At 40.6% G+C, this 25708-nt stretch overlaps 1 protein-coding gene across 4 annotated transcripts in view; it reads left to right on the top strand.

Moving 5' to 3' along the window:
* LOC8037135 (TNF receptor-associated factor 5) overlaps window positions 1-25708 on the top strand; it is a 51227-nt gene that overhangs the window by 12807 nt on the left and 12712 nt on the right. Inside the window, exons 2-8 of one of the 4 annotated variants that reach the window (XM_040220950.1) lie at window positions 2345-2570; window positions 6097-6192; window positions 7066-7134; window positions 11305-11400; window positions 14229-14300; window positions 14428-14508; window positions 25428-25586. In XM_040220950.1, coding sequence (XP_040076884.1) covers window positions 2345-2570; window positions 6097-6192; window positions 7066-7134; window positions 11305-11400; window positions 14229-14300; window positions 14428-14508; window positions 25428-25586 — 799 coding nt within the window. Of the gene's footprint in view, window positions 1-2344; window positions 2571-6096; window positions 6193-7065; window positions 7135-11304; window positions 11401-14228; window positions 14301-14427; window positions 14542-25427; window positions 25587-25708 lie in introns of all 4 variants that reach the window. The other 3 variants (XM_040220949.1, XM_040220951.1, XM_040220952.1) reach the window with 3 other exon arrangements.

Raw genomic sequence — 25708 nt, 5'->3', positions numbered from 1 at the left:
ACTTTGTAAAATTCGGCTCTTTGATTGAGAATGTATAAGGTTTCTAAGATTGCCACCAAATGATCAGAGACTCGGGGGGATCTTAAACACTCGAATGACTAAAATATCTAGATGTCCAATTCACTTTACAAAAAAAAAAAAAAAAAAAAAAAAAACTAATGAAAGTGTTTTCTGAGAATAAAAAAACTGGGTGCTGCTAGCAAGGTCCTTGTGAGAGAGGCAGCATTTTTTTTAAATACAAGTTTTAAAATATTTTAGAGAGATTCCAAGTAGAACATCTTTCTTGGGCAAAATATTGTTTGTGTGGCAATTTTGTGGCATTTAAAGCCCCCCTATAGAGCCGAAGTTTAAATTTGGTATTGTTTCACCAGAGTCGGTATTTCGTTCCTAAATTGCCAAACAAGTGCCAAAGGTGGTCTTCTCGGCTTGTTGTTCGTTTGTCAGCTGTCTTTTTTCGCATCGTATCCCGAGGAAATGCCAAAATTAGACTTAGCTTCTGGTCGTTTGGTTTTCACCTGTCAAATATGCGCCTAGATTGCCAAATATGTGTCAGAATTATATTTCACAGTGTTTTTTTATTTGTTAGATACGTGGCATCTTTGGCTGTTGTATATAAATTCGACAACTGTAAGGCCATTTAAAAAATAATATAAAAAAGAACACTTACGCAACCCGTAAGGCGAAACACTACGACAGCTGAGACATGACGTCGGAGCCGTGTTTTAGCAGCAGACGGACTGAACGCGCACGGTGAAGGTGCCAGCGCGCACCATAAATCCGCATAGGCCGTTTCGTATTAAACCGAGTAACACGCCGGACGAGAACACCATACCGTTTTGGAACCAAAAACGGTGTATTAAGTAGAGCATGTCAGCTGTCTGCGTAAGAGGGGAGCGTGTTTTGGCACGTCACTTCGGTACAAATAGTCACACCTTCTTAACTTAAGCGCAGAATGAACAGGGACAAAAAAATAGACGAGACGAAGTGCTTGTTTCGGCTAATTCTGAGTGGAAACTTATCCCAGTTCACTGCCAGATCGCCCGGCGGGGATTGTTTTACCGACCATGCATGTTATTAAGGCAAAAGTCTTGTATGTCCCTTTACGGGAAAAGGCGTCGGCGTTGTGCCCGAAAGATGGCCATAATATGCGTCAATAAGCACGCGCTGCTCAAGGTCAAAGCAGACGCGCTTCTGAAATAAAACACAAAGAAAAGCACAGCAACGCAGATGCTTCGTCACGGAAACCGTGAAGCCGGCGGGGGCGCCGCGCCGCCCAGTGGGGGAGCGTGGTGTCACCGCCGGGATTGCCGTGCGCGAGAGGTGCGCTTCGCTCTCCATCTGTGCTCGTTGTGTGCTTCGTGCGATGGACTGTGAGGCGACCGCGCGGGAGTATAATTCTTTCACATTCCTACACGTAAGCAGTCTTATAGTGTCCTCCTGTAATTTTCTTGCCACCTTGCATGACCAAGCAGGTTAAATATCATGCTTGCTATCTTATCAGTGGCGCGTGGAATGTTTTTGGCAGGGTGCCGAAAATGGCCCGCATCGATATGAAGCGCCGTCGAGGACGGGAAACCGCGTTGTGTCCCACTAACAGCTATCGCTGTAAATCGCTGTAATATCGCTGTAAAAAAGCGAAAATAACTTTGACACTATCACTTTGGTGTCAAACCTTATTAGGCCGAATTTAGGCACACAGGATTGTCAAACTCGGTTTAAGTTCTGCATTTATTTATCTAGTGTGCTTCCAAGGATTCTAGCTACCATCCTAAATAATTTTGATGTTAAATGGAAATTTTTAGATTGCCTAGCAAAACACCATACTAAGTTGGTTAAAAATGGTACGTTCTACGCTCTTCTTTTGTTTCGGCCTAAAACAAAAAGAAAATCAATTGACAACGCGTCTCTTCTAATTACGGGTTACAAGCACGAGGCTTTCTTTTTGGGCTGTAGAAAAGCACAGCAATCGTGTCGTGCTGCAATCCTTCAATCGGGCCTTTTCAGAGCTTTTCAGAGCGCTCTATAGCTTTCCGATTGATGGGACAACCATTGAAAATATTATTCAGAGAGTTAACTAATTAATCATAATAATGATTAAACTAGGCCCACTCAACAAAGTACAGGTTCCTTCGCAAGACGATTGGTAACAAAATACGGCTGGTGTCGTTCGCGTAAGCGAGTTTTTTTATTTAAGCTTTCGCGTAACTTAATTGACACATGGTGTATAAGAATTTCATGTTTTTAAGCTATTTTTCATGGCCAAAACAGTCAAGGTGTACTTACTACCTAGTATATTGAGAAAGATGTCAACCTCAATCGAACATTCGACGTTTTTTTTTTATAGGTTCAACATCCCTTATCGTGAAGTGAAGGGATTCACCAGGCTAGGCGTGCGTGTCCTGAGATTTCCATACCAGGTGCCCGACCGCGCAAGATGTAAACATTGCAACTGCATTCCGAAAAGAATATATCACCTTCTGTGCCCTCACCATGGCCTCTGTTTTGACTGCAAAAAACATTGCAATGGATATTATTGCGATGAATGTTGTGTAAACACAGCGCCTGAACAAGTAAGCAGATTTGAATATTGTTGAAAGAGCGAGAGGGGAAGGGCAAGTTTATGACGAGGACTAAAACTGGTTTATTTCTACAGAAGAACCGTTGTGTAACTTTGTTAATTAATATATTTCGCCAAGATTGTCTTCACCTGGAGCCTTTCCAAGAATCCTTACTCCACGTCCTAATTTTGATGAAGTAACGTAAAATTTGAGCGCAGCTCTTAGGCGCCCACTTCCGGCTTGAGCGGCGTCGCCGTATGCGTTTCCGGCTTTAGCGGCATCGCCATGATGCAACGCGCGTTGCATCATGGGACGTTTCTCATAACGGCATCACTTGTGACGTCACGGTGGTCACGAGTGACGTCACCGTGTGACATCACCCTCGTGACATCACACGGCGTATAAAGTTGGCGAAACATTTTTCCACTAAACTTAGCGGAGAAATTTCCTGTTTACATTTAGCGGGAAATCTTGCGTCTAAATTTTTCGAAATGTTTCCGTGAAATCTAGCAAGCAATTGCTTTCCGCCAAGTTTAGCGGGCAATTTTTTGTGCTAAATTTAGCAGGAAAATTTCTCCATAAATTTTTGCCGCTAAATTTAGCGGAAAACGTTTCCCGCGAAATTAAACGGAAAATTTAGTGGAGCAATTTTTAGCGGGGGAATTTACCATGAAATTCTCCCACAATTTCTCAGTGAATTCTCCTCCGTACTTTTCCTTGTTCCACCTCAAGAGCTGCGCTCTAATTCGGCATTACAGAGAATGGTAAACGTCTTTTATTTTTTGAAATTAAAATTAAAGACAGGTGGGCAAAATATTTGTGGTTTCTGTGAAAAAATTAAACCATTAGTTTTTTTTCTGAGCAGATATGGTAAAACATTGAAAAATCCCAGTTTTGAACGCATTGGAACTTGGAACGATGATCTAGTTGTTCTTTTAGTAGCTATGTTTTCCCATTCTTTTTGGCTGCGTTTGCCAGTTAAGGTAGGCTCTAGATAATAATGTTCAAAATACATTATGTTATTTGTTTATTTATGCTTTGCGAAATGTGCAGTTATAAAATAAACCTGATATATAAAGCGAGTTAAATAACATGAAATGATAGTCACTACTTTTGCGTCCTTACCATTTATAGTACGTTTAGTTTCCTCCTGAAATACAAGTAAAGGTATAGGTAAATTCAGCCCCATGCTCGAGGTGGCGTTAGTGGGACGTCGGAAAGAGGCAGTGTAACTTTGTTCTTCCTACATGCATCAGCGTGAGGAGCGGTCGGTTGCTCTGGCTGCTAGAAAGCTTTCCAAATACAGTAGTAAGTGATCGTGATCCAGTTTTTTTTAGTAAGCAATGCAAAAATACGCAACGCCTGATGATAACAGTTGTCTAACAAGAGTGAATCGAGGGCTCTGGTAGATTACAAACAAAAACGTTTGAATATAATATAGACATGAGCAGGGATGGGCAAAATACATGCAAATATGTATCGAAATACAAATAGAAAATACTTCGTCAAAAATGTATTTAATTACAAATCTCATTACATTTTCAAAAAAGCATTTAAGTACAAGATACAAATACAACCAAATGTATTTGGTCCCCTCCAAATACTTTTCCAAATACAGTCCTCAAAATTTGCGTCAGCGACTTCAGGGCACCTGCAACGGGTTTCTGGGTATCTCATTTTAATTTTGCGTCGCACACTCGGGAGTTAATGTGCGAGGCTCTAGTAACGTAATAGAAATATAATCACAAAAAAATTTAATAAGCTTGGACATAATAGGTGAAAAAAGTAGAGCTTCAAGCAGCTTTTTTTGTCGATTAGATTTTGGTATAGACCAGCAAAGAACCGAGACGACCAAGACGCGCAGCACTAGCTAGAAACATTTTTATTGTTGCAACTCGCACCAGTTACGAAAATCTAGACGACCCGTGCATTTAGAATGTTCCAGGCAAAAATATGGAAGGGAAATCAGGCTGGAAAGCATCACCACTTGTCACAGCCACTTATTTAGCCAGCCTGCCTGTGAACGTCGATTTCGTCACTATTCTTGCCCTGGACTAGCACCGTAATCACAAAGTCGCTAAACGCTTGTGCTTGATTGAGAAACACTGCATTCAATGCAGAACGTAGTTCTCTTCCTGTTCTGGACAGTGTCAATAAATTTGAGGGATGTACTTTCGCCCACAAAATTGTATTTAATTACAATTGTATTTGAAATACCCACGTTTTAGTATTTAAATACACACATGAAATAAATTACCCAACTTTTAATTAAATAGAAATGCAAAATACACGAAGTATTTGAAATACGTATTTCAAATACATGTATTTGAAATACTGCCCATCCCTGGACATGAGTATAAACATAATGCCATAAACCACATTATAGCCTTTATCCAGCACAAAGAACGTTCCCATAAAATGATTATTTAAAGTTATGTTTACTTCCGCGAGCTTTTAGGGAGAGGAATATGCTGCACAAATTTGCTTGAATATATATTCAGATTAACCAATCGGGAGAATCGTGTTTTCGCCTGCACTGATTGACGTATTGCTCAGTTTGTTATGTTGAAATGTCAAACTTTCTTTTAACAACCGCACGTTTTATTCAAATTGTCCTTGATTACTGTAGATGTAAGTATTTGCTCACGTTTTATCTTGTCATCTATATTTCTAAGCGTGATCTACTGGGTGTACCAAGGGGAGGCCAGGCTCTTTAAATCGACCGCGAAATTTAGTTTTCTTAACCTATCGCGCTGCTATTTTCTGCAGCGCTGCCCACAGATGGTGCATTTGTTTTGTGAAATTTGCAAAGAGCGAACTTACCTGAGCAAAAAGTAAAGAAAGAAAAAGGCTTAGCTCATATAGAAACGCAGCGACGCCACAGGTCTTCAAACAACACGGCGCCGTTTCGCACGGGAGACAAGAGGTGGCGCAAGCGGTCACGACGGCAATTGCCAGCAATTGCCGCCAACGAACGAGCATACGACGCTGAGAACCGGCGTCTTTAGCAGACAAGAAACTGCAGTTCCTTGTTGTTACCGCGCCTGTTTTTGTTTCTGCGACTGTCGCCGCCTGGGGAATGCGCGCCGCTTTTGAGTCGAAAAGATCGTCTGCTATAAACGCCGGCTCTCGGCGCCTTATGCTCGTTCGTTGGCGGCGTTCGTTGAGCCATCTATTGTCTGCTGTGCGAAACGGCGCCGTGTTGTTTGAAGACCGGTGGCGTCGCTGCGTTTCCATAGGAGCTAAGCCTTTTTATTTCTTTACTTTTTCCTCAGGTACGTTCGCTCTTTGCAAATTTTACAAAAAAAAAAAAAAAAAAGCACCATCTGTGGGCAACGCTGCACAAAAACGTAGCGCGATGGGTTAAGAAACCGAATTTTGCGGTCCATTTAAAGAGCCTGGCCTCCCCTTGATACACCCAGTATGTTGCAGGTGTGTCATTTTGAAGGTATAATTTGTTTAACTGGCATTTTAATCTATCTATAATGGAGCATTTTGACTTGCGGCAGTATTAATGAACCAATAAAATTATTTTCAGCTTGGCGCAATCTGTTCTGATTTCAACCTTCCGGGTATACTTCAGCAAGTCCAATGTGACGTATGCCACAAGGTGCTTCTCCTTGGAGAGCTGGAGGTAGGTAAATATCAAACAGTGCGTTGTAACTCTATGGCGCGTCATGCTAATGACAGATATAAAATAACTGCGCTGCTAACTTGGCGAGTAGCGTCAGTGTTCGTCCAAAACTTGAAAATTGTGCCACATTTGAAAAAAAAAATACAAAAAAAAAACAAGCGCCTAAGCCCTATGGGTTATCCTACTCTTGCGAACTTCTGGCTGGTGGCTGAATATTGAGTTGCCATTTTCTAAACTGGTATACTGTGAACAAGAACAAAACAATAAATGTTCCTTAAAATTATTTGCCAATACAAGGACCCAATCGCCTTTAGACAGTTTGTTGATGGTACTTATCAAAGTGATAAAACACAATTATCCCCTTTTACATATAAGAGGATGAGTTTCTCCTATTGCCAACTCCCCCCCCCCCCCCTTTTCTTGCTGGATGCTACAAGCCAGTGTCCAAGGTTAGGGGCAAGGGACAGCTATTGTTGTGAAGTAGTCACGTTTCGTCACATAGACTTTGTAAATTTTTTGCAATCTTGGGACACATACACTAATATTCAGCCTATACATAAGCTTGAGCAGTTGCTGTAAATCAGTTAGATCATTCATGTGCCTTGTTTCTAACGTTACAATGTAATTTAAACATAACTTGTCAACCATTTAGCTGAATCAGAAACATACCAAACAGCTATTAAAGCTCTCTAACAAAAAACAAAAAAGAGCAGTGGTACAGCATGGTCTCCTATTACTTACTCACCTGCCCTTCGGTCAGTCTCCATACAAAGCTGAGTATAATCATGAAACACGACCATGACTTCGAAATATATTCTAGCATCTCAATAACACTGTTTGCAACGCATCCATTTGAAATCTCGAATTTTTTAGGAACACCTCTTTGAGCACACTAATCAGGGTGACGTGGAGTGTTCGAAAGTTCAAGAAACGACAAATCAGGTAAGCGGTAATTTGAGATATGTTGACATATTAGAGTAAAATAATACAGTTAAAGGTTCTTGGCACTGGTTTAACGGACTGCCGCTCAGACTACAACGGCTTGAAATTCTCTTCATTTCTAGGACCGCAGCAATAGAAGTTCGGGAAACTAGAATTGCCATAAGGCATGCCCAAACCCTGGACGCGGAGCTCTGTTTGGACATAACACATTTGAATTTTAAATTGTAATGCGCCAAAACTACTCCTTAGTTTGAAAACTACAATAGATATGGAATTGGATCTATCAAAGGAATTTGATAATAAATACTGAAGATGAAAAAAAAACTAGCATTCTACATTTCTAGAACCATTTAACGAGAGTATTGAAGCTAATATCTTAAACAACACATCTTCAAAATAAAGCAATACTAGAAATTGGAGTAAAAGAACTCAACAGTAACAACAGAAAATGTGGAAAACAACGTACAAAACAAAAACAAAAATACGCTTTTGGTTTTCCGAGGTGCCTTGTCTTTAAGCACATCGTCTTTCAGAAAAATGAATATATAGTTTTATGATCCCGTTAAAAAGTTAACATGTAAATGTGCGTAATGTTTATTGTGTATACACGCAAAGATCAAGAAAATAGAAAATGCTAAAAACCTTTAGCAAGTACAATAAGCGGCATTACACCGGTGAGCAATCGCCACCCCACCACGTTCTTTGTGCAATACCTATGTTCACTTTCCCCCTCTTGCGTACAAAAATTAGTGTTAGTACACTTAGCATGGAGGTCGATATCTTGGATAGCAAAAGTTCATTTAAACATGCCCAAAACATTCAGTTTTATTAAGGTCCGTATTTTTTGTGCTTGTGTCATTTTGTTGCTTTAGTATGCTTTAAGAGAGTATCTGTGTGTACCAGCACTTCGGCTTCGGCGGTTACTGGACACAAGAAGAAAAAATAATACGTAATATTTTAAATGGGTGACGCTTTAAGCGTGGAGTGCCATTTCACTATGAATATATTACTTGGTCTTTATAATTTCGTATTAAAAAGATGCATCCCGATGAATTGCAAAAGTTTCTTTGGGAAACAAATAAAATTAGTCGGATGACTCTTTTCTTTTTGTGTCCAGGGAACATCTGTATCAGAAAACAAGTTAAATATATATTTTGGCTACTGTATTTTTTTTAGGTTTTTAGTTTGTATTATCTCAGTCGGTTCTTCGATGCCCAGTTTCTCATGTATCCTTCAGAGCTGAAATCTCTCTGCATACAAACCCAGTAATCGGGACGCCAATACAAAGAACCTGAAACTCTAGATGAGTCTTGCACACGTTTCTCGAAAAAAAGTAACTGATGGCGGTTACCATTACCCTTAGTTAAAAAAAGCAATTGGCAGTTGCTTGAATAGTAACTGGAGTTACTTTTCCGATGGCTTCAATTTTTCAAAATAACACATTTTTCTGCCGGTTTGATAAGGTTGTTCCGTGATGTCCATTATTAGATTAGAATCACCAAGTCACAAGAACACTGTTCTAGAAGGCGTTTAGGGGCAATAGTGGCGCACCCTCCGTGAGGCCTTCGAAGCGGATGCCGCCTTGTGGCGCTGGTGTAGTTTCCCTGAGCAGTCGAGCTGGCAAGATGGGGCGGCTTCTACTCGCTATCTAGTGATGTTACGTCCTATCTAGAGATCTGTTTAAGACAGCACACCATTTTATACACCGGTTCATAAGCTCTGCGGTCGTCAGACTGAACGAAAGAGTATTTCAAATGCTTGGAAGGTGTCATGTAGCGGCGATGAGTTTCTTTCTGTTTAACACGGCACAAGTGATAAGCTTGAAACTACACGCCTATGCCGCTACAAGAAAAGTAAACTATAGGCCATTGCTCAGTCAGCTCACTATTCAACAAAATGTAGCTCTAGAGATTCGGATATTGTGTTATGATTCAGAACTGGGATTTATGAGTTATGACTACTCTCCAAAAACTATCAATGAAAAAATAACCCGTTCCTAGAAGCGGACGCTATTCACGCTTATACATTTTGGAAGCTTATACGCTCAGTTATAAAATCAGATCCCAACAGTTAGCTTTTCATTTCGACGTAGATTCGGGTTCGGTGATGCGCAGTTTATTACTGAGGCGAGAAAAAGATGCTTGGTATTTCTCTTCAGTTTATATCTGCTCGATAAATGAAAAGTTCTGATCCACCAAAATTATTTCAGTGTCATGTTTTTACTAGCAGACTGGTTTGGAAGTTGGGGAGATAAATGCAAGCTCGGCCTGGTTTACTTAGCTGCTCACTGTTCATATATGCGGAAGTTTCTTAACGTTTGTGTTCTTCAATTCTTGATATTCCACTGATCTATAGCCGTTACTCCCAATAAAAACACCTCCTCATTTTGTTTGTCATAGCAAAAAAAAAAAAAAATCCCTTACATGCTGTTTAACACAATAGTAACACAACAGGGTGAATAATAAAAATCAAGAAAATTTAAATCTTGATTTAAATAATTATTTAACTCTCCGAAATTTGGCTATAGAAATTTGAGTCGCTCCGATTTTGCTATAATCAACTAAATCAATCACTTTTTCACAAAACATTACTGAACACGTTTTTATTTACCGTTGTCATCAATGCGCTTCCCATCCGTGTTTATTTATTCACGAATTGTTTTACTGGCAGAGCAGTAAATAGTTATATAACGCCGCCATTAAAAATAGAGATCTAATGATAAAAAATTCAATAATTTTGAGCTGAAAATATTTATTTCACGAAAGCTTCATTTTCAAAAAATCTGATTCATTTGATTAAAAATGATTCTTTCCTCTTTTCCACCATCACTTCAAATAACATTTATTTCAACTTAAAAATTAATGATGTTAAGAACACGACCAAGTAAATGAAAAAGGAAACTCTGCCTCATGGTAATAGCAAAAACAAAAACTATCTTGAAAACATGGCACTCAGAGCTGCTCCGACTTATGCATCCTAAAATCAAACGAAGCGAAAAAAAAAGTTACGTGAGGCGTACGCCATGACAATACACACAAAAAGGCACGACGAACACGTTCACGTGGAATCATTAAGGGAAATAATACAATTAGGTGCACAGCAGAAGAGGGCATGGCACAATTACAAAAGTAGAACTTACTAAAAGTACTGAAAGTAAAAAGATGCTTCTGATGGCAAAACTGAACAAAAAAGCTATGCGGACCGACTGTTGAAGCTTCACGTATTTGCCGCTTTATGCTTCTGTACTGTGGCGCGATTGTGTGACTTAAAAAAAAATTCAACCTAGTGGCAACAAAAGTGCTATCACTTCCGGAGCTAATGCTTTGGGGTGATCAGCCCATCTAACCTTTTGGAGAAGCTGCTAAAGCGGTTTCCGCCAAGAGCACCCGATGGATGTTAACGCAAGAGGAAGCAACCGATATAGCCGTTTCCTCCTCCAGTTGTCGACTACAGCGCCACAGGCAGCCATCCGTTTTTTTTTTTGGCACAGCACTTTTTGTTGACGTTGGCCTCGTTTGCGGTCACTACTCCCCATTCTACATTCCAGAACACTGTATTATAAACAACCTATATTCTTAATCCACTAATGTTGGTAAACCGTTCTTTTTTCGGAGACTTGGTTTGAGGGTTTCTAGGTAGAAAACTTTACAGAGGGCGCCGTAGAAAAAGGAAGGAGAATGCAACAGTTACAAGTAATTTTAGTGCTTTCAAAATTAATCAATTGCTCTTCTGAATACTTCCTTATGTATTCCACAAATCACAAAATCACTCTTAGAAAGTAATTGAATACAAGTAATTTGATTACTTGTAAGGGTTACCGTGCAAGTCTGCTCTAGGTTAACTTTTAATTCTCTTAAAGAAGCCTATATGCGAGATAATGCCGTTAAATATGCTTTAGCAAAACTTATTCTTAAGGTTCACTGGTGCGGTGGAATGTCCGTACGCGGAAATTGAAATTTGTGCAAAACACGAATCATTTGCAAACGTTTTTACGTTCATTGCGCTGGGAATTGTTTAGAGGAAGGTTTTATATGTGAAACAGCTGGTGGCATTTTGTTCTGCGAAAAACATTTTTTAGTTTTGTTTAGCACAATAAAACAAGATTGATCTCCTTTTATGAGACATGTTTCTTTGAAGTTCCACGCTAAATGAAGGTCTAATTTATTTTAGCATGAGGATGTATCGGAAAAGCCACTGCGATTTTCGGATGTTGTCAGTGTAAGATGCGACATCTGCAACGAGATTGTCAAGAACAGCGACTACGTAGTGAGTATCTGGTCATAACAACGATTGAAAAGGTTACGGTATCCTGAATAATATCCGAATTTAATTCTCGTAGACAAGAGATTGTCGAGAAGGTCCGCTGGGTATCCCTGCATTCCAAACACCCCCGAAGGTTCCATGCTTTCAGTGTCTACTACCAAGTCCTGGAATATAATGCTGAAACTGAATCTTTTAGTACTTGAAAGAGGTTCCACACATACTACTACGGTTCTGCTGGGATGCTGGTAAACAGCGATTTTTGACTCACTTTAACTTTTAAAGAAACTCGGTTATCCGCAACCTCACATACATCGCGGCGAAGCCTACACTTTGTTTCACTTTACGTGGGTGTAGCACAGCATCTTATACACATTTGACTAAAAAAATGGGAGAGGGCGTTTATGTTATGAGCCATTTTTAACTATTAAAAACTTCTGAAATGTGCCTGATCATCATAGGCTTTACAGTTGCAAAGAAAAAGGCTGTGAACTTTAGAATACATGGCAGCGCTCGAAGATGATGACAAAGAGGAGGAGAACTGGACACCACTGTTGCTCACGGTGTGTCCAGTTCTTTTCTTCTACTCTTGTGGTACGTAGCTTGTACTTTAACATTCAACACCAACTGGCCTATAAGCAAAAGAAATAATTTGTTAAACATTTGCAATATGTTAATTGCATTAACTATAGACAAGTTATTAATTATATTTGTTAAAAGCAAGAGGAGGCAAACTTCCAAATTGTTAACTTTTTTTTATAATTTTAAGTGTTTTGCCTATGACAAGCAACGCAGATGTTCGAACTATTATCCAAGGCATCTCACGTTTCAAATTTGAAGTACTTTGAATCGCATAGAATATGGGGTTTTTCGCAATATTGAGTATTATACTGAAATGCACCTATAGATACATTAGAGATGTGACTAAATCAGCTGCATAATTCGTATTCAACATGTAAAGTATTGTAGTGTGTTTTTAAACACGACTACTCAGCCAAGTGCCAGAATGCAAAGCAAGAGGCAGTTCGTGTCAGTAAGTCAAAATCATGAAGAATGCACGTATATAATGTACGATGTGTTACTGCGCATTTCCTGCGCTTTGGGCAGTGGTCAGGAGAAGCAAAACTAGTCTTGAACTACCATGATGACATTTTCAGATCATGTAGCATATCGGCGATTTAATATGCAAATTGTATGCAAACTGTTCTGAATTTTAATTAACCATTCATTTTGAATATATCAGGCCTAATCAGAAAGGTTTCTTGGGATGTCATATATTTATATAACTAAATAAACTTGTCCCGTACCTTCGCAAAAGGAGTAAAATGCCATGCTGCTCCATACTTTCTGAAGCACATTTTTCTTAACGTTAACAAACTGTTTAACCTAAATCTTTCAATTTATATACTAAATGACAAAATTTGTCACCAAATTACTTTCTATATATACATTCAATGTAGTACTCAATAAATTTAAAACATAGGTTTTACGTATATCACTGCTAAGGAAAGCCTGTGGAAACCAGAAATTGACATACTTAATACCGAATTCTTTAAACAATAAACCGGATATGTTGAGAATTTTACGAAATAAGGTATCACTTAACAGCTTGAAAATATGTAAAACTGTATCTTTAGTTCTGCTCTACGGAATAAATTTGGTTTTCGAAATTATATCTCCATTCCATATATTTGGTTTATCGTTGCGAATACAAATTTCTAATAATAACTTTGCGATTTATTTTTAATGTAGCCACTTTTTTTTAATGTAGACACGAATTTTAGTGTCGGGGCCAGATAGTTCACCCCCGTAAGGTCAAGGGCCGACGAAGGACCAAGGGGGGGGGGGGGGGGCGCTTTATTTAGGCAAATGAGAAAAAATACAGCAGTGGTATTTACGTTGTAAATTAGCCGAGCTTTTCACGGATATATACGAGATTTCCTTGAGATGGGACCTCGTGCATTTTTTCGTAAACTCCCTATTTTAGCGGTGGCATCCTTAGCTTCGATTTCTTTGTAAGACTAGTGTTGGTTGGCCCATCCCCGATGCAATAACAAACTTTAAACTACACCGCGCCGCGTGCGTGCTAGATATTTTTAATAAAAAAAAGAGGATATGCACACTGTCGTTCATGTGTCGCCCAATTGTCTCATGAATTAGCCAGATCCAACATGCCTCGAAGGAAACAACAACACTTCACACGAGATTTTTCTTGGCCGACAATTTCTACAGCAGAATTATATAAAAAAGAAAAATTCCTGCCCTTTAATGGTATTTTTTGACTACTAAAAACTTGAGCTTAGATTTTTTTTATAGTTACTACTGCTGAGCAAGAATTCGTGCAGTCAAGTTGCATCCTGTCTTGCTGGATAGTACCAGTGGCATTCCAAAATAAAATAAAATAGAGAAATATGTGAATGCCTTATAAGAAGTTGAGCTACATGTTTCCAGACTAAACAAACCGACGACATGAGACCGTTATCTGTGACGGATATAGCGCTCGAAAGATGGGAATGGGGTTTCGCAGCCGCCTGATGCTCGGGAGCCGTGTCCCAGCGAGTCACGGACCGCGTGTTTGAGAGCCATATTATTACATATCAAAGTATTTTTTGTGGATATAATAATGTTAATCATTATACTGGTTTCTGCCGATGTTTTCTTATTGCGTTTTAATACTCGTGTCTTCCATTGTCTGCTGACGTAGTTTACAGGGGTGCCCGTCTCGTCAGGCAGAGTGTGCTTGGCAATTTGTCCTTTCCCTCGAAATATTTGTGTAAAAAGAAAAAAAGAAAAACACCAAGCTACGCGGGCAGTTGAAATCTTGAATCTTTCAGGAACATTTGAAGAGGCATACTCAAGAGCGGAACAATCAATGCGATCCAATAGTTCAAGAGACGCCGAATCAGGTAAATGGTTATTTAAGCTACGTCTACATATTATAGGTAAAACTAATGGCATCAAGGAAAGTTGTTATCAAGAGATCAAAGTGCTGCCTTGCAAATTGTGACATCTTGAAAACGTGTGCATTTGTAGGACACCGCTATGGAATTCGAAGAAACCGGGAGTGACGAGACGCACCCCCACACCGACTACAAGGAGCACAGTTTAGACGGGGTATGCAACGTGACCTTGGAATACAAAAATGCAGTACGTCAAAAATTTATTCTCACGAAGCGATGCGACAATCTGAAAAATTGAAAATGAGGAAGAGATTGTCAGCTACCTCACGCTCTAGACAATTTAATATTTTAAACATTGTGTCGTTTCAATTTTATCTTAATCACTTTATTATTTTTTTCTCAAAACGTGCGGTTGAGGTGTTGAAGGACCTCAACAGACATATGGGCATTCTTGCATACACCGACTTCATTACAGGCATTATGCATCGTTTCCTGTCCTAACCATTGGTTGTTTTGAAGTGTTATTTTTTACGGTGTTTTGTTGGTATTTATTTACTATTACTGTGAGTCGTTACATCCCCACTACTTCAATGGCCTCAAATGAGGTTGACTATGCGGAAATAAAAAAATAAAACAAATACTAAGTAATATTCCAACGAGACTAGTGTAAAATTTAAGTTACATACCTACGAAACAAAACAATGAAAACCGGGGACTGTGGAACGCAACAAGATCGGACGCAAACAGGCAGGAATAAGGTACAAAACAAAAACAAGTCTCGCTTATCTTTACGAATATTCACCCTATAAGCGATTCGTCGTTGTCAACATTAGTGGACACGGTATTTATAATTTTGTTAAAACCAATAGACATGTGCTCCTGCGAAACTTGTGTTGAATACACATACCTGTAAATAAAATATAAGGTAAGAAAATTCTTAAAACAAGTAAAATAAGTTGATTAAATTTATCGATGACTATTTGTTTGGAGGTAGTGATCTGAAATTAGACTCCTATTTCACTCCTTAATATATTTTGATATGACTTGGTATCACTCATTGATATCACTTACTGCTTGAAAAAAAACAACAACAATTGGTCTCGTGAGTAAGCCTACATGGCATTGAAGCAATAGTTAATTGATGTGTACCAAAACGGCTTCAAAAAATTAAGTTGTTTGTTTCGTTTTATATTTCTAAATTGCGTTGCCGTAGTGAGTAGTCTATCCAGAGCTCCTCACGCGTGTTCCGCAACGAAAATCTCGATGCCTTGTGATATCAACTCAATAATTGAATCATAAATGCAAACGAACATAAGATTTTTCACCCTTAAAATAAAAAAAAAACGCGCGTTCTTTTGTAGGTACTCCAAGAATTGATGCAGAAAAAGTATAAATTTATATTAGTGTAAAATGGTGTCTCTGAAGCTACCGGGAGTTTTCGTCACAGTTGATGAAAAAATTGTGCCAGTCATCACCAGCAGTATTTTCTGAAGGTGTCCGAATCTCCCATGTACAAGGATAACGCCAAGAAAATATGTTGTATGAGCTCATCATAACGAGCGAAACAGTTGCTGTGTAGAGCACATTATGGCAACCGAATATTTTTCGTATACAAAGATTGGTGGTAGCAGTTGTTGACTGTTTCTTTATTTCAAACATAGTCGGAATTTTTTTTAAACGTTTTTACACGCTTTCTTTCATGAAAGTGATATATATATATCTTAAAGGGGCCCGGCAATCCTATTTAAGCGTCTACCTTTTTTGCGGTTTTTACGTCTCTTGGGGTTCGGGCAAGCCAGTGGGCACGGAGAGAGTAATTAAATATGAGTGCGTCATATTCTAACCGGACGACGCGGAAACCTCCTCCAACTACGGGGGTTACCCGCGGTGCCGAAAGCGCGCAATATGTAACGTCTTCTGTCCTGGGCTTACTACTGGCCAGAGCCGCTAAAAGCTTCTACTTAGTTAAAATACAAAATATAGGTCGCCTGCCCAAACCGTTTCAATTATCTATAAAACTAGTTTTTGTTCACTATTTTCGATAAAAAAAATAGACGAATGCAGATTGTAAAGTACGAAAACAAGAAATGACCCGTCGACATACCCCTAAGAGTAATTGTGACACTTTGTCAAACACTTTGGTAATATAAAAGGATATTGCATCAACCTGCCCCTTATTTCGTGACAAATGTCAGGTTACTAATTGAGCGTCTCAAAAGCGTATCACAATTTACCTTTAGTTTGGAAGTTATTTTTTATGACAGAAAAATACACGAATAAAGCATATCGGAGCAGCAGAGATAAGTTAATATGGTAACACTGGAGCAAGGAGTTTAATGCTCAGGATTAATATAAGTCTAAAACCAGATAGGTTGCAGTCTCGCTTTGGATATAAAAAGATTGTGAAGACAATACAAAGTAAAAAATGTATACCAACAATTCTGTGTACAAAAATACGTGGAGCTTGAACTATGGCACGAAAATCGTTCTTCAAGGACGCAAGATTAGTTTTTTTAATCACCCCTGTGGGAAGCACGTTTCATGAAGTCCAGTTTGGAATTGAATTCGTAGATCATTGTTTATTCTTTTCTAGGAACACTGCGAAAAATGCGATGAAGACCCAGTTATCTGCTCTCGCTGCCGCTTATTTGTGCAACGGAACAACATGCAAAAACACATTTCGCTGTCATGTCCAGAACGTACAATTTACTGCAAGCGTTGCCACTCTTCATTTCCCATTTCGATGGAGGAGGTAGAAAGCAAAACTTATTAATCATTGAAATAACACATTAATCTTTATGGTACTGTATTTTAAATTTGTTTGTTGAAATTGAAAAATTCGAAGTTACATGAACTTCGAAATTGGATGAGTGCATTTAGACACACGTTTTTATTGTAACAAGCTGTTTTTTTTTTAATTTTTAGTAGGACCCCAAAGATTTTTGTATGATTATATCACTCTACAACAAGAACCGAAGTGTTATTCAAAGAGGTCTTAAAAAAGTCAAGAAGTAGCAGTACGTATATCGGCTAATGTACATTTTACGCAATTTTGGAATTCATGAAATAACTCCGAGACGTCGTCAGAAAAATAATTACATGAAGATCCCAGACGTCTGCCGTAACTATATGTTTGCGAGAAGAGTTTTCTTTTTCTCTCAACCATTCTTTTTCTAGAGATTTTTAAAAGTATTCCCCAAAACACTGGGTATTTTTTTTTCTGATGGTCTACAAAACTGCCGTGATTTTATCGTCTGTTTCCAGATTGTAACTTACACTGGCTTTTATTTTTTAATACTCATCACCAGTGTATGCGCAAGTGTATGCTTTTTCCCAGACACACATGTCTCAGTGTCCGAAGATGGAAATGGAATGTTCGGACTGCGGTGTCAACGTTCTCAACGAAAACCTACAACATCATCTAGACACGGAGTGCCAGAAGCGAGGGGTTCTTTGTGGCGACTGCGACAGTATACACTCCGTGCGACGCGACTGGCGCGCCGCCGCGCGGCCGGTACCGAAGGTGGGCAGTGAGAACTCCAGAGAAAACGAAACCGAAACCACGCCGCGTACGTTGGTACGCATTAAAGTCGGAGTGGTGCGATTGCGCTGGGTTCACAGCATGAAGTGCTGCCTGTGCTGCGTCATTAAGTTCTTCAATAGTTATACGTCGTATCTCGTGGAGACAAAGTTTCACAGTTTTTCACCTCGCCGATGTTTTGTGGGGCAGCGACAACGATAAAGCCGTGCCGTACGACGCGAGAAATTTGGTGTCCCGATCATGTCTGCCACTGTGTCGGCACGGCTGACATATTCTACACTGCCGCTTTGCGCTCTGCGTTTGTTTTCGTACCAGTAACGCCTACATGTGTCAGCGCCGATGGGACGAACTGAAATGCCATCCCACACTCGCGGGTATGCTGTGCCAATCTCGTTGGAGGAATGCCCTCCAAACAAGTTTCGTCCCCATCGTACGTGTCGATGATATTTCCGGACAAGTATGGCACGCAATCTGTACTTCATGAAGAAAGATTCGAAGAGTAAAAAAAAGTGACAAATATAAATCTAAAGAAAACAATAATGAAACTCGGAATCACTGGAGAATCGGCGTTTGAGTGTGGAAGTTTATGTGGTGTGCTTTCTTTCTTGATCAGCCTCCTTCTAGATGTGGAAACGCTGACACCCCGAGTTCTGTAGACATTTTTGTTTCTTTCTCGGCTTTAGAGCCACCCATCGCAAAGTGGTTCGAACTGGAAGTACCGTCCACTGGTCCCTTCCTACCAATAAAGTGTGCACCTCCCACGATGAGTGGTAATATCTGACAGCCTTTGATGGTAAAAGCCAGTTCCCATTTGGTTACGCCGCCCAAACTAAATTTCCACCTGGTTTCGCTATGCCAAGCATTTTTGTTATAATAACTGTTGTGCCAAGTCACGGTCATGTCAAAGTACCTGTGCGCCGAAAATCAGCACCTCGCACAACAGGTTATTACACAACAGCTGACCGCAAAAGCCCTTGGCGGCCAAACCGTGTGTTGGCCGACAACTTTGTTTTCTCGGCTTTGGAACCACCTTTCGTAAAGTTGTTTCAATTGGAAGTAGAGTCCACTAGTCCCTTCCTACCTCTAAAGTTTCCACCCCCCCCCCCCGACCAGTGGTATTCTTTTGACAGCCTTTTCATGGTCAAAACCGGTTCCCATTGAGTTACGCCGCCCAAACCAAATTTTCATCTGGTTTGCCTATAACACCTTTTTTTGTATAATAAGTGCGGTGTCATGTTACTGTCAAGTCCAAGCACCTGTGTGCCCAAATCTGCACTTTGCACAGCCCGCTATAACACAACATTTTGGGTTCAATATTGGATATACCGTACAGCTTTATTTTTTTATTCGTTAGAAACCTAACTTTCACACCTGCTGTCTTAATCAAACTTGGCACAGTTCGTGCACAAACTTAGTGAACATCTCACTCGCCTCCAATATCATCGTTCCAGCAGTCCTACGTTTACAGCGACGAGCAAAGTAAATTTCCCACTCAGAGCAATTATGGTGGCGGCCGTCTTTATTTATTATTTATTTATTTCAAAATACTATCAGTCTCTATTGAGACTATGATAGGGTGGGTATACAAGAGTTGGAGCGATTTTTCGGAAAATCGCTCCAACTCCTTTTTTGGCTGCAACTAGAGAATTTACCCCTAATAACGACTCAAACTCAATATATAAGAAGTGGAGAACAGCTAAATGCCTTTCTTAGGTTCGCCCCAGCACTCATGCAATGTCACCCTCAACGTATCGGCTCAAGAAGCAAAAGTTTCGTCCTCGCGCGCTTCCGCCGCCACAACTTGGCATACGAAAAGGCGCCGCAGGCTGCTGAACGCGCCTCACGGTCGAACGCCAGCTCCTCCGCTAGCGGCGCTGCGCGCGTTTTTCAAAGCGCCCCCTATAGTTCCCGCACGGAGTGTATAGTGGTCTACGATGAACGTGGCGTAAGTTGTTTTTAAGGCGCGAAAATAGATGCAGTACTTGCTCTCTCTCTCTCGCGCTGCCGTTTTAAAGTGACAATATATTTTAAACCATTAGTTTTTATATTTTTTTTTATTCCTGTTCTACGATGCAGACAAGATACAATTAACACTTACGAAAAAATAAAAAGAAGGAAAACAAAAAGTTGTTCAAAACTGCACAAAACCAAATAAAAAGCTCCCGGAGCCCCGCCCCTGTTTAAGCCTAGAAGAATCAAGCACTTGTTTCCATCTTGTCGTTCTTATCTGAACAGCGTGTTCTCGACACCTCCGCCAAGGACGCCCACCGATATCGTGGTTACGTTCGATTTGCCTGCACCGGTACACTGTGCATTGGGTGCAACTGTACCAGTTGCACTCGGTGCAGACTGCCAGGGGTGAAGTCTATCTGAAAACGCTCGGAAGTGCAGTCGGGTTCAAATGAAATGCGAACAGCGGAACGTGTGGCCGTCGGTACATGCTGCGTCTTCTGGAAGCTTCTCAAAACTGATAAAACTGCGAGTTGGAGTGTAAGGCGCTGCGAGGATGTGCGTCTTACTCCGATGTGTTTGACCGTCGACCTGCAAAACCCAAGCTACAACGCTGCGCCGGTGATGCGCTGGAAGTTCCGTCCCAGCCGCTCTCGTTGGCTCGGCATGAGCCACGCGAGGAAGCTCGCCGCTCGCAGCAGGAGAAGCCTCGGGCAGGCGTCCGTGGAGCCTTACCGCAGCGTCATGCCCCCTTCTGACTTGTGCAGTTATATTTTCTTCTCTTAATAGCCGTTGTAATTTCTTGTGAACAGTATAGCAGGAACTTTGCGGAATTCGAAATAAAAAAACAAGGGGGGATCCTGGGTCCTAAACTCGTCAAACACAAAGTTGGAGCCGAAAGTTCGCGGACCTGCACAACCCAAGCTTCAACGCTACGCTGATTGGACGCCGGCGACAAAAGTTTGAAGTCATTGTCGTGATAGTTCAATCAGTACACTCCGTGAACTTCGGTCCCAACTTTGTGTTTGACGGGTTTAAAGACCAAGGACAGCTGCTGACGCCTAATTGAAGTCAATTACCTTGCAAAAGTTTATGCATCAGCTTCCAGTGCTCTCCCTGTGTCTCCTCTAGTTCTTGTGTCTCGTGTGTGGCGCTAGGATTGCCAAAATGCAGGTCCGCGAGCTCCCGTATTCACGAAACATGTTAACGCAATGCATTGACATTAACATTATCATTGACATTGACATAACGCTATTCTCGTTAAATTACTACACCGTGTGTTAGAAGTGTGAAATAGAAGTTAAAGCAATGCCTTCGTGCAGGGAAAACCTGTGGAGCTTGATCGAATTATATCAGAACCACGCAGACGTCCTCGTGAAGGACTTAGAGCGCATGACTCCTGTAAAATAGTGAAACAGCGTGAACGGGAAATGTCATGTTTATTGCCAGGGAGCATTTGTGCAAACAGAAATATTAAACAAGTAGAGAAGACAAATACTGAGCCCGGCAAAGGCTGATGCCACGGCCAGCGCCGCTGCAGTACATGTCTCGGCCTCCTTGCTTTCGTTGTTGTATTTCACTAGGTTGGTCTTAGTGAGTGGCCAAATAATAGTTCGTGAAGTTGCCTTCAGCGTCTGCAACGGCAACCATCCAACGACGTCTACCTTCCGTCAGGCGGGATAGCAGGTCCAAAGCTGGCAGCCGCTCCCACTCAGACTTGACTACCATGACATCGCGTATTAAGAAAATAAGAAGAAAAAAAAATCCTGCGGAATTTGGGTGGGAGCATGACGTTCGGTAATGCTCTACAGCCGCGCTCGCGAGGCGCGTGCGCAAGCAGCCTGCTCCTGCTGCGAGCGGCGAGCATCCTTGCATGGCTCATGCCAAGTCAACGAAAGTGCATGGGACGAAAGTTCCAGCGCACCATCGGCGCAGCATCGAAGCTTGTGTTGTGCTGAACGAGGGTCAAACAGATTGGAGTAGTACGCACACCCTCGCGGCGCTCTACACTCCGTCCCGCGGTTTCATCAGTCGGCGCAGCATGTACCAACGGCCACGTGCTCCGCTGTTCGCATTTCATTTGTACCCTATAGCAGTGTTGTACGATCCCCCCCCCCCCCCCCCCCCCCCCCAGAAAAAAAAAAGAACGAAAGCTTGTTCCTTCTGATTTTCGGAACGTGTTCCCTTTAGAAGATCCATATCTAAAACGGGAACACGTTCCCGTTATACCTAAAAAATGGAACGTAATGTTGCATTTACGTCACATTTGTATTTTGCTGATTATCATATTTGGTTGGATCGAGCCAAGTTTTATTCTTCTGTATCCCATCAAATGGCAACATAAGAATTTGAATGACATGATGGAAGGGCACCTGGAGAAGAAAACCAGCGGAAGCAGGAGTTATATTTCTTGATATATTCACCATTAAAAATCTCAGCTTTTATCCATATTCATATTTGTGGTGGGCGATTAAGACGAGCCAATCGCACTGTTACTTCAGACTTCAGGAGCGTTTTACAACCCTTACACGTTTCAATCTAACACAGTCCCGTGTTCGAACTTGACAACAGTTGCTTCTCGATGTTGCTGTCTGCAAGACGAAGAATTGAAGAAGAGGGTAGGGCATTTGGAAGATCAGTCTACAAGTCCTTCTTTGTGAAGGTTGGATTCGTAGTTCAGTTTGAAGGTGGAGGACAAGATGAGAAGGAATAACGGGCAAATTGTTTTGTGAATTTTTTAAGTGACCAATGTTTCGAACAGAAGGGTGCGTTCGATATCTGGTAACATGTTCTTTTGTTCTAACGGTGGGTCTCTCTGTGGAAGTTTATTGACGGCTGTAGTCGGCCTTAGAATTCTGCGTGTATGAGGATTCGCGGAAGCAAAGAAAGTAGTTGAGTTTGAAACGACCTTCTTTTTGTGCCGTTTTCTTTGACTAAAACTTTTGCTTTTTATACCGCAGCGTTGGGCGCTGAAAAACGAATCAATGTCCACTAGCTCTCCCCTCTCTTGTACCCAACCAACTGTTACCTAGCGAAGAGCGCACAAAATAAACCCTAAGATAAGTAATCAAAACCTTAACGGGAAACCTCTCTTCGTAAAGATATAGTTTTTATACTTTTAAAAATTTTCTCTTAGAAATAAAAATAAAATGACATCACTGGACGAAAAAAAAAAAGAACGCCGTTCCTTTTTCCGTTCCAGTGAAATTATAACGAGTTCCCGTTCCAGTTTTACCGATGCAAAATGGAACGATGGCGTTCCTTCGTTCCTCCTAAAAGGAAGGCGTTCCTTAGAACGCCGTTCCGTACAACACTGCCCTATAGTACATTGATTTGCAATTTTCTGCACCGGCGCAGGCTGATGCCGGTAAATCGTATGAGCCCAGTGAAAATGTGACTGAGGCGAGAACGTCTCGCTTTGAAACTTCATTGTGAGCAGGGCTTCGGGCACTATCTTCAGGTGCAATTTTGAAATTTGGAGAAAAATGGCGAAAACCGGTCGATGGCTCAAAAAATCCATTGCCTCTAGGCAAACCCTTTGAATTGACGTGGCCCCTAATAGTAATTTCAGCCAATAACGCGATTTCAACGAGACCCATAAAAACAATTAAGAAGTTAATCAACACATGTTAGTTAAGGAGCGGGAAAGACTGCAATTGCCATCCGGGACATTCTAAATTCGCGCTGGATTTAAGACTATTATGCACAGATACGTTACAGATCGGGAAACAATTATTGTTTGATTTTTTGTAGGTATTCGTAGTAAAGACGAGCAGCCAATATTTTCTTACAGCAGAGCCATTGGCGACTTAATGCGCTATTGATACATTCTACTCAAATAATTTTGGGCAGCTGACCGTTCTGCAGAAGCACGCCCTGTTCGTACAGGAAGTTTTCAACGCAGAGGCGTCATTCGCTGTAATACATTTTTATAAATTATTAGCCCCTAATGAAAACACTGAAGTGCTCATATGTTATACACTTTTAAATAATTTATTACTACATTATATAATTATTGCTTGCTGGCTATAATTACAAATTATACTTTGTATAGCGTTTTGTAAGATGGGACTAAAGAGTATTTAATAATGCAATGTTCCTCTATCTGTGTTAGTGTAGAAAGGGTGCACCACTGTACTTCCACTCGTACTATTTCTACCTAATTGTTTACCTACTAGAATAACTTGATGCTTTACACGGGATGTGCCACAACAATGCATTCCACAAAGAACTAAACAATTATATTATGGTATGTTATTGAAATGTTTTCGCATAAACAGATACTATATACAAACCAAAAGCACATAACAAAATGTTGTGAACCCATTGTTTGAAGTTTAGAGCAATGAGAAGACATCGCGTAAATGCCTGTATAAAAAAGACGTAACTTTAGAACTCGTCGGGGCCATTTTTCATGCACCGTCCTCCCTGTGACTCATTACTATGCGGAAAGCAAGTCATCTGCGTCTTGCGAAAAGGCTGCGATGACGTCAGAATGAAGCCGAGTTCTAATTGGCTTTGGTTGGAAGGTTAGTGGATAGACGTCAATGCTAGATGCTTTGTGATCTATTTAATTATTTTCAATCAGTCAATAAGAGCTCGGCGTTCTGAAATCACGACACCTGTGCAAGAAGCAGACGAACCTGTGCTCCGGATTGCACCACACCCCACAAGAATCGAAGTTTTTTTTCGTGTGCGATGAACAGCATGTTTCAGGGTGTGCCGATGTCCTTGCGGGTTCCTTCTGTTTTTTATACCGAGAGTTTATGCGAAAAGTGTTCTCTAAGAAAGAAACTTTCTTAGGAAACAAACGTTCACCCACGGCGAATGCCAGGGATATTGCAAAGACACTATTTAGCAAACTATGTATCTGAAATTTAAATTTATTTATTTATTCAAGTTCCCTTAAAGGCCCTCGAAGTTCGCTGAAGACTCTGTTATTTATTCTGAAATTACTAATGATTTTGATGTCCAGTCACTTCCAAGTGAACTTAATCATATTTCCCGTCGGTGCGATCAATGGCGAATGAAGCTGAATATCAGAAAGTTTAAATCCATGAGAGTAACACGTCATAATAACACTTGTCCGTCTTACTACATCGAAAATTTTGCACTGGACTCTTTAGCTTCATATAAATTTCTTGGTATACGGATGGCTAACAAACTCTCATGGAACGTTCATATTGAGTATATAATTGATATTGATAATTACATACCGGGCGACCTTGGAAGACACTTCTCCTGTGCACCATCGTCCCTAAAACGTATTTTCTACAAATCCTTGGTCCGCACTAAACTGGAGTACTATGCCTCCATCTGGAATCCAGCCAATACATTTGCATTATCACTAGAAACCGTTCAAAATCTTTCTGTTCGCTTCCTACTGCACAACTTTCACCGCACTACTCGCGTGTCAACAATGAAAATAACCTAAGGCTTTCCTGACCTCTCCTTCCGAAGAAATATTGCTGGTCTGTGTTTGTTTCACAAAATATATAATCATAACCCAAAAATACGTCAGCATTTGTTAATAGAATCATCTTGTGTCTCATCTCGTGTCGATCACCAAAGTAAGGTAGGCATCCCTCATTGTCGGAGATAAGCCTTCAATCAGTCTTTTATACCTTTATGCCTTTTCCCAGAAACACAGGTCTGAGTGTCCGAAGATCGAAAGGAAGTGCTCCGACTGCGGCGTCAACGTTCTCAACGAAAACCTTCAAAATCATCAAGACATGGAGTGTCAGAATCGACTAGTCCTTTGTGACGCCTGCAACGGTGCAGTGTTTTATCATACACTTGGCGTAAGTCGTTTTTAAGGAGCGTAAAAAGTGCAGATTTTTCTGTCTCTTTATTTCTCTTTTATTCCTGTTGAGATGTGGATATGGTCCCGATATTACTAAGAAGAAAAGATCAAAACAAAAAC

The sequence above is a fragment of the Ixodes scapularis genome, unplaced genomic scaffold, assembly GCF_016920785.2.
Source record: "Ixodes scapularis isolate PalLabHiFi unplaced genomic scaffold, ASM1692078v2 PGA_scaffold4__175_contigs__length_147842914, whole genome shotgun sequence".
NCBI classification, from domain to species: domain Eukaryota; kingdom Metazoa; phylum Arthropoda; class Arachnida; order Ixodida; family Ixodidae; genus Ixodes; species Ixodes scapularis.
The sequence above is the reverse complement of the archived record's forward strand: the minus strand, read 5'-3'. Positions and strand labels throughout refer to the sequence as shown.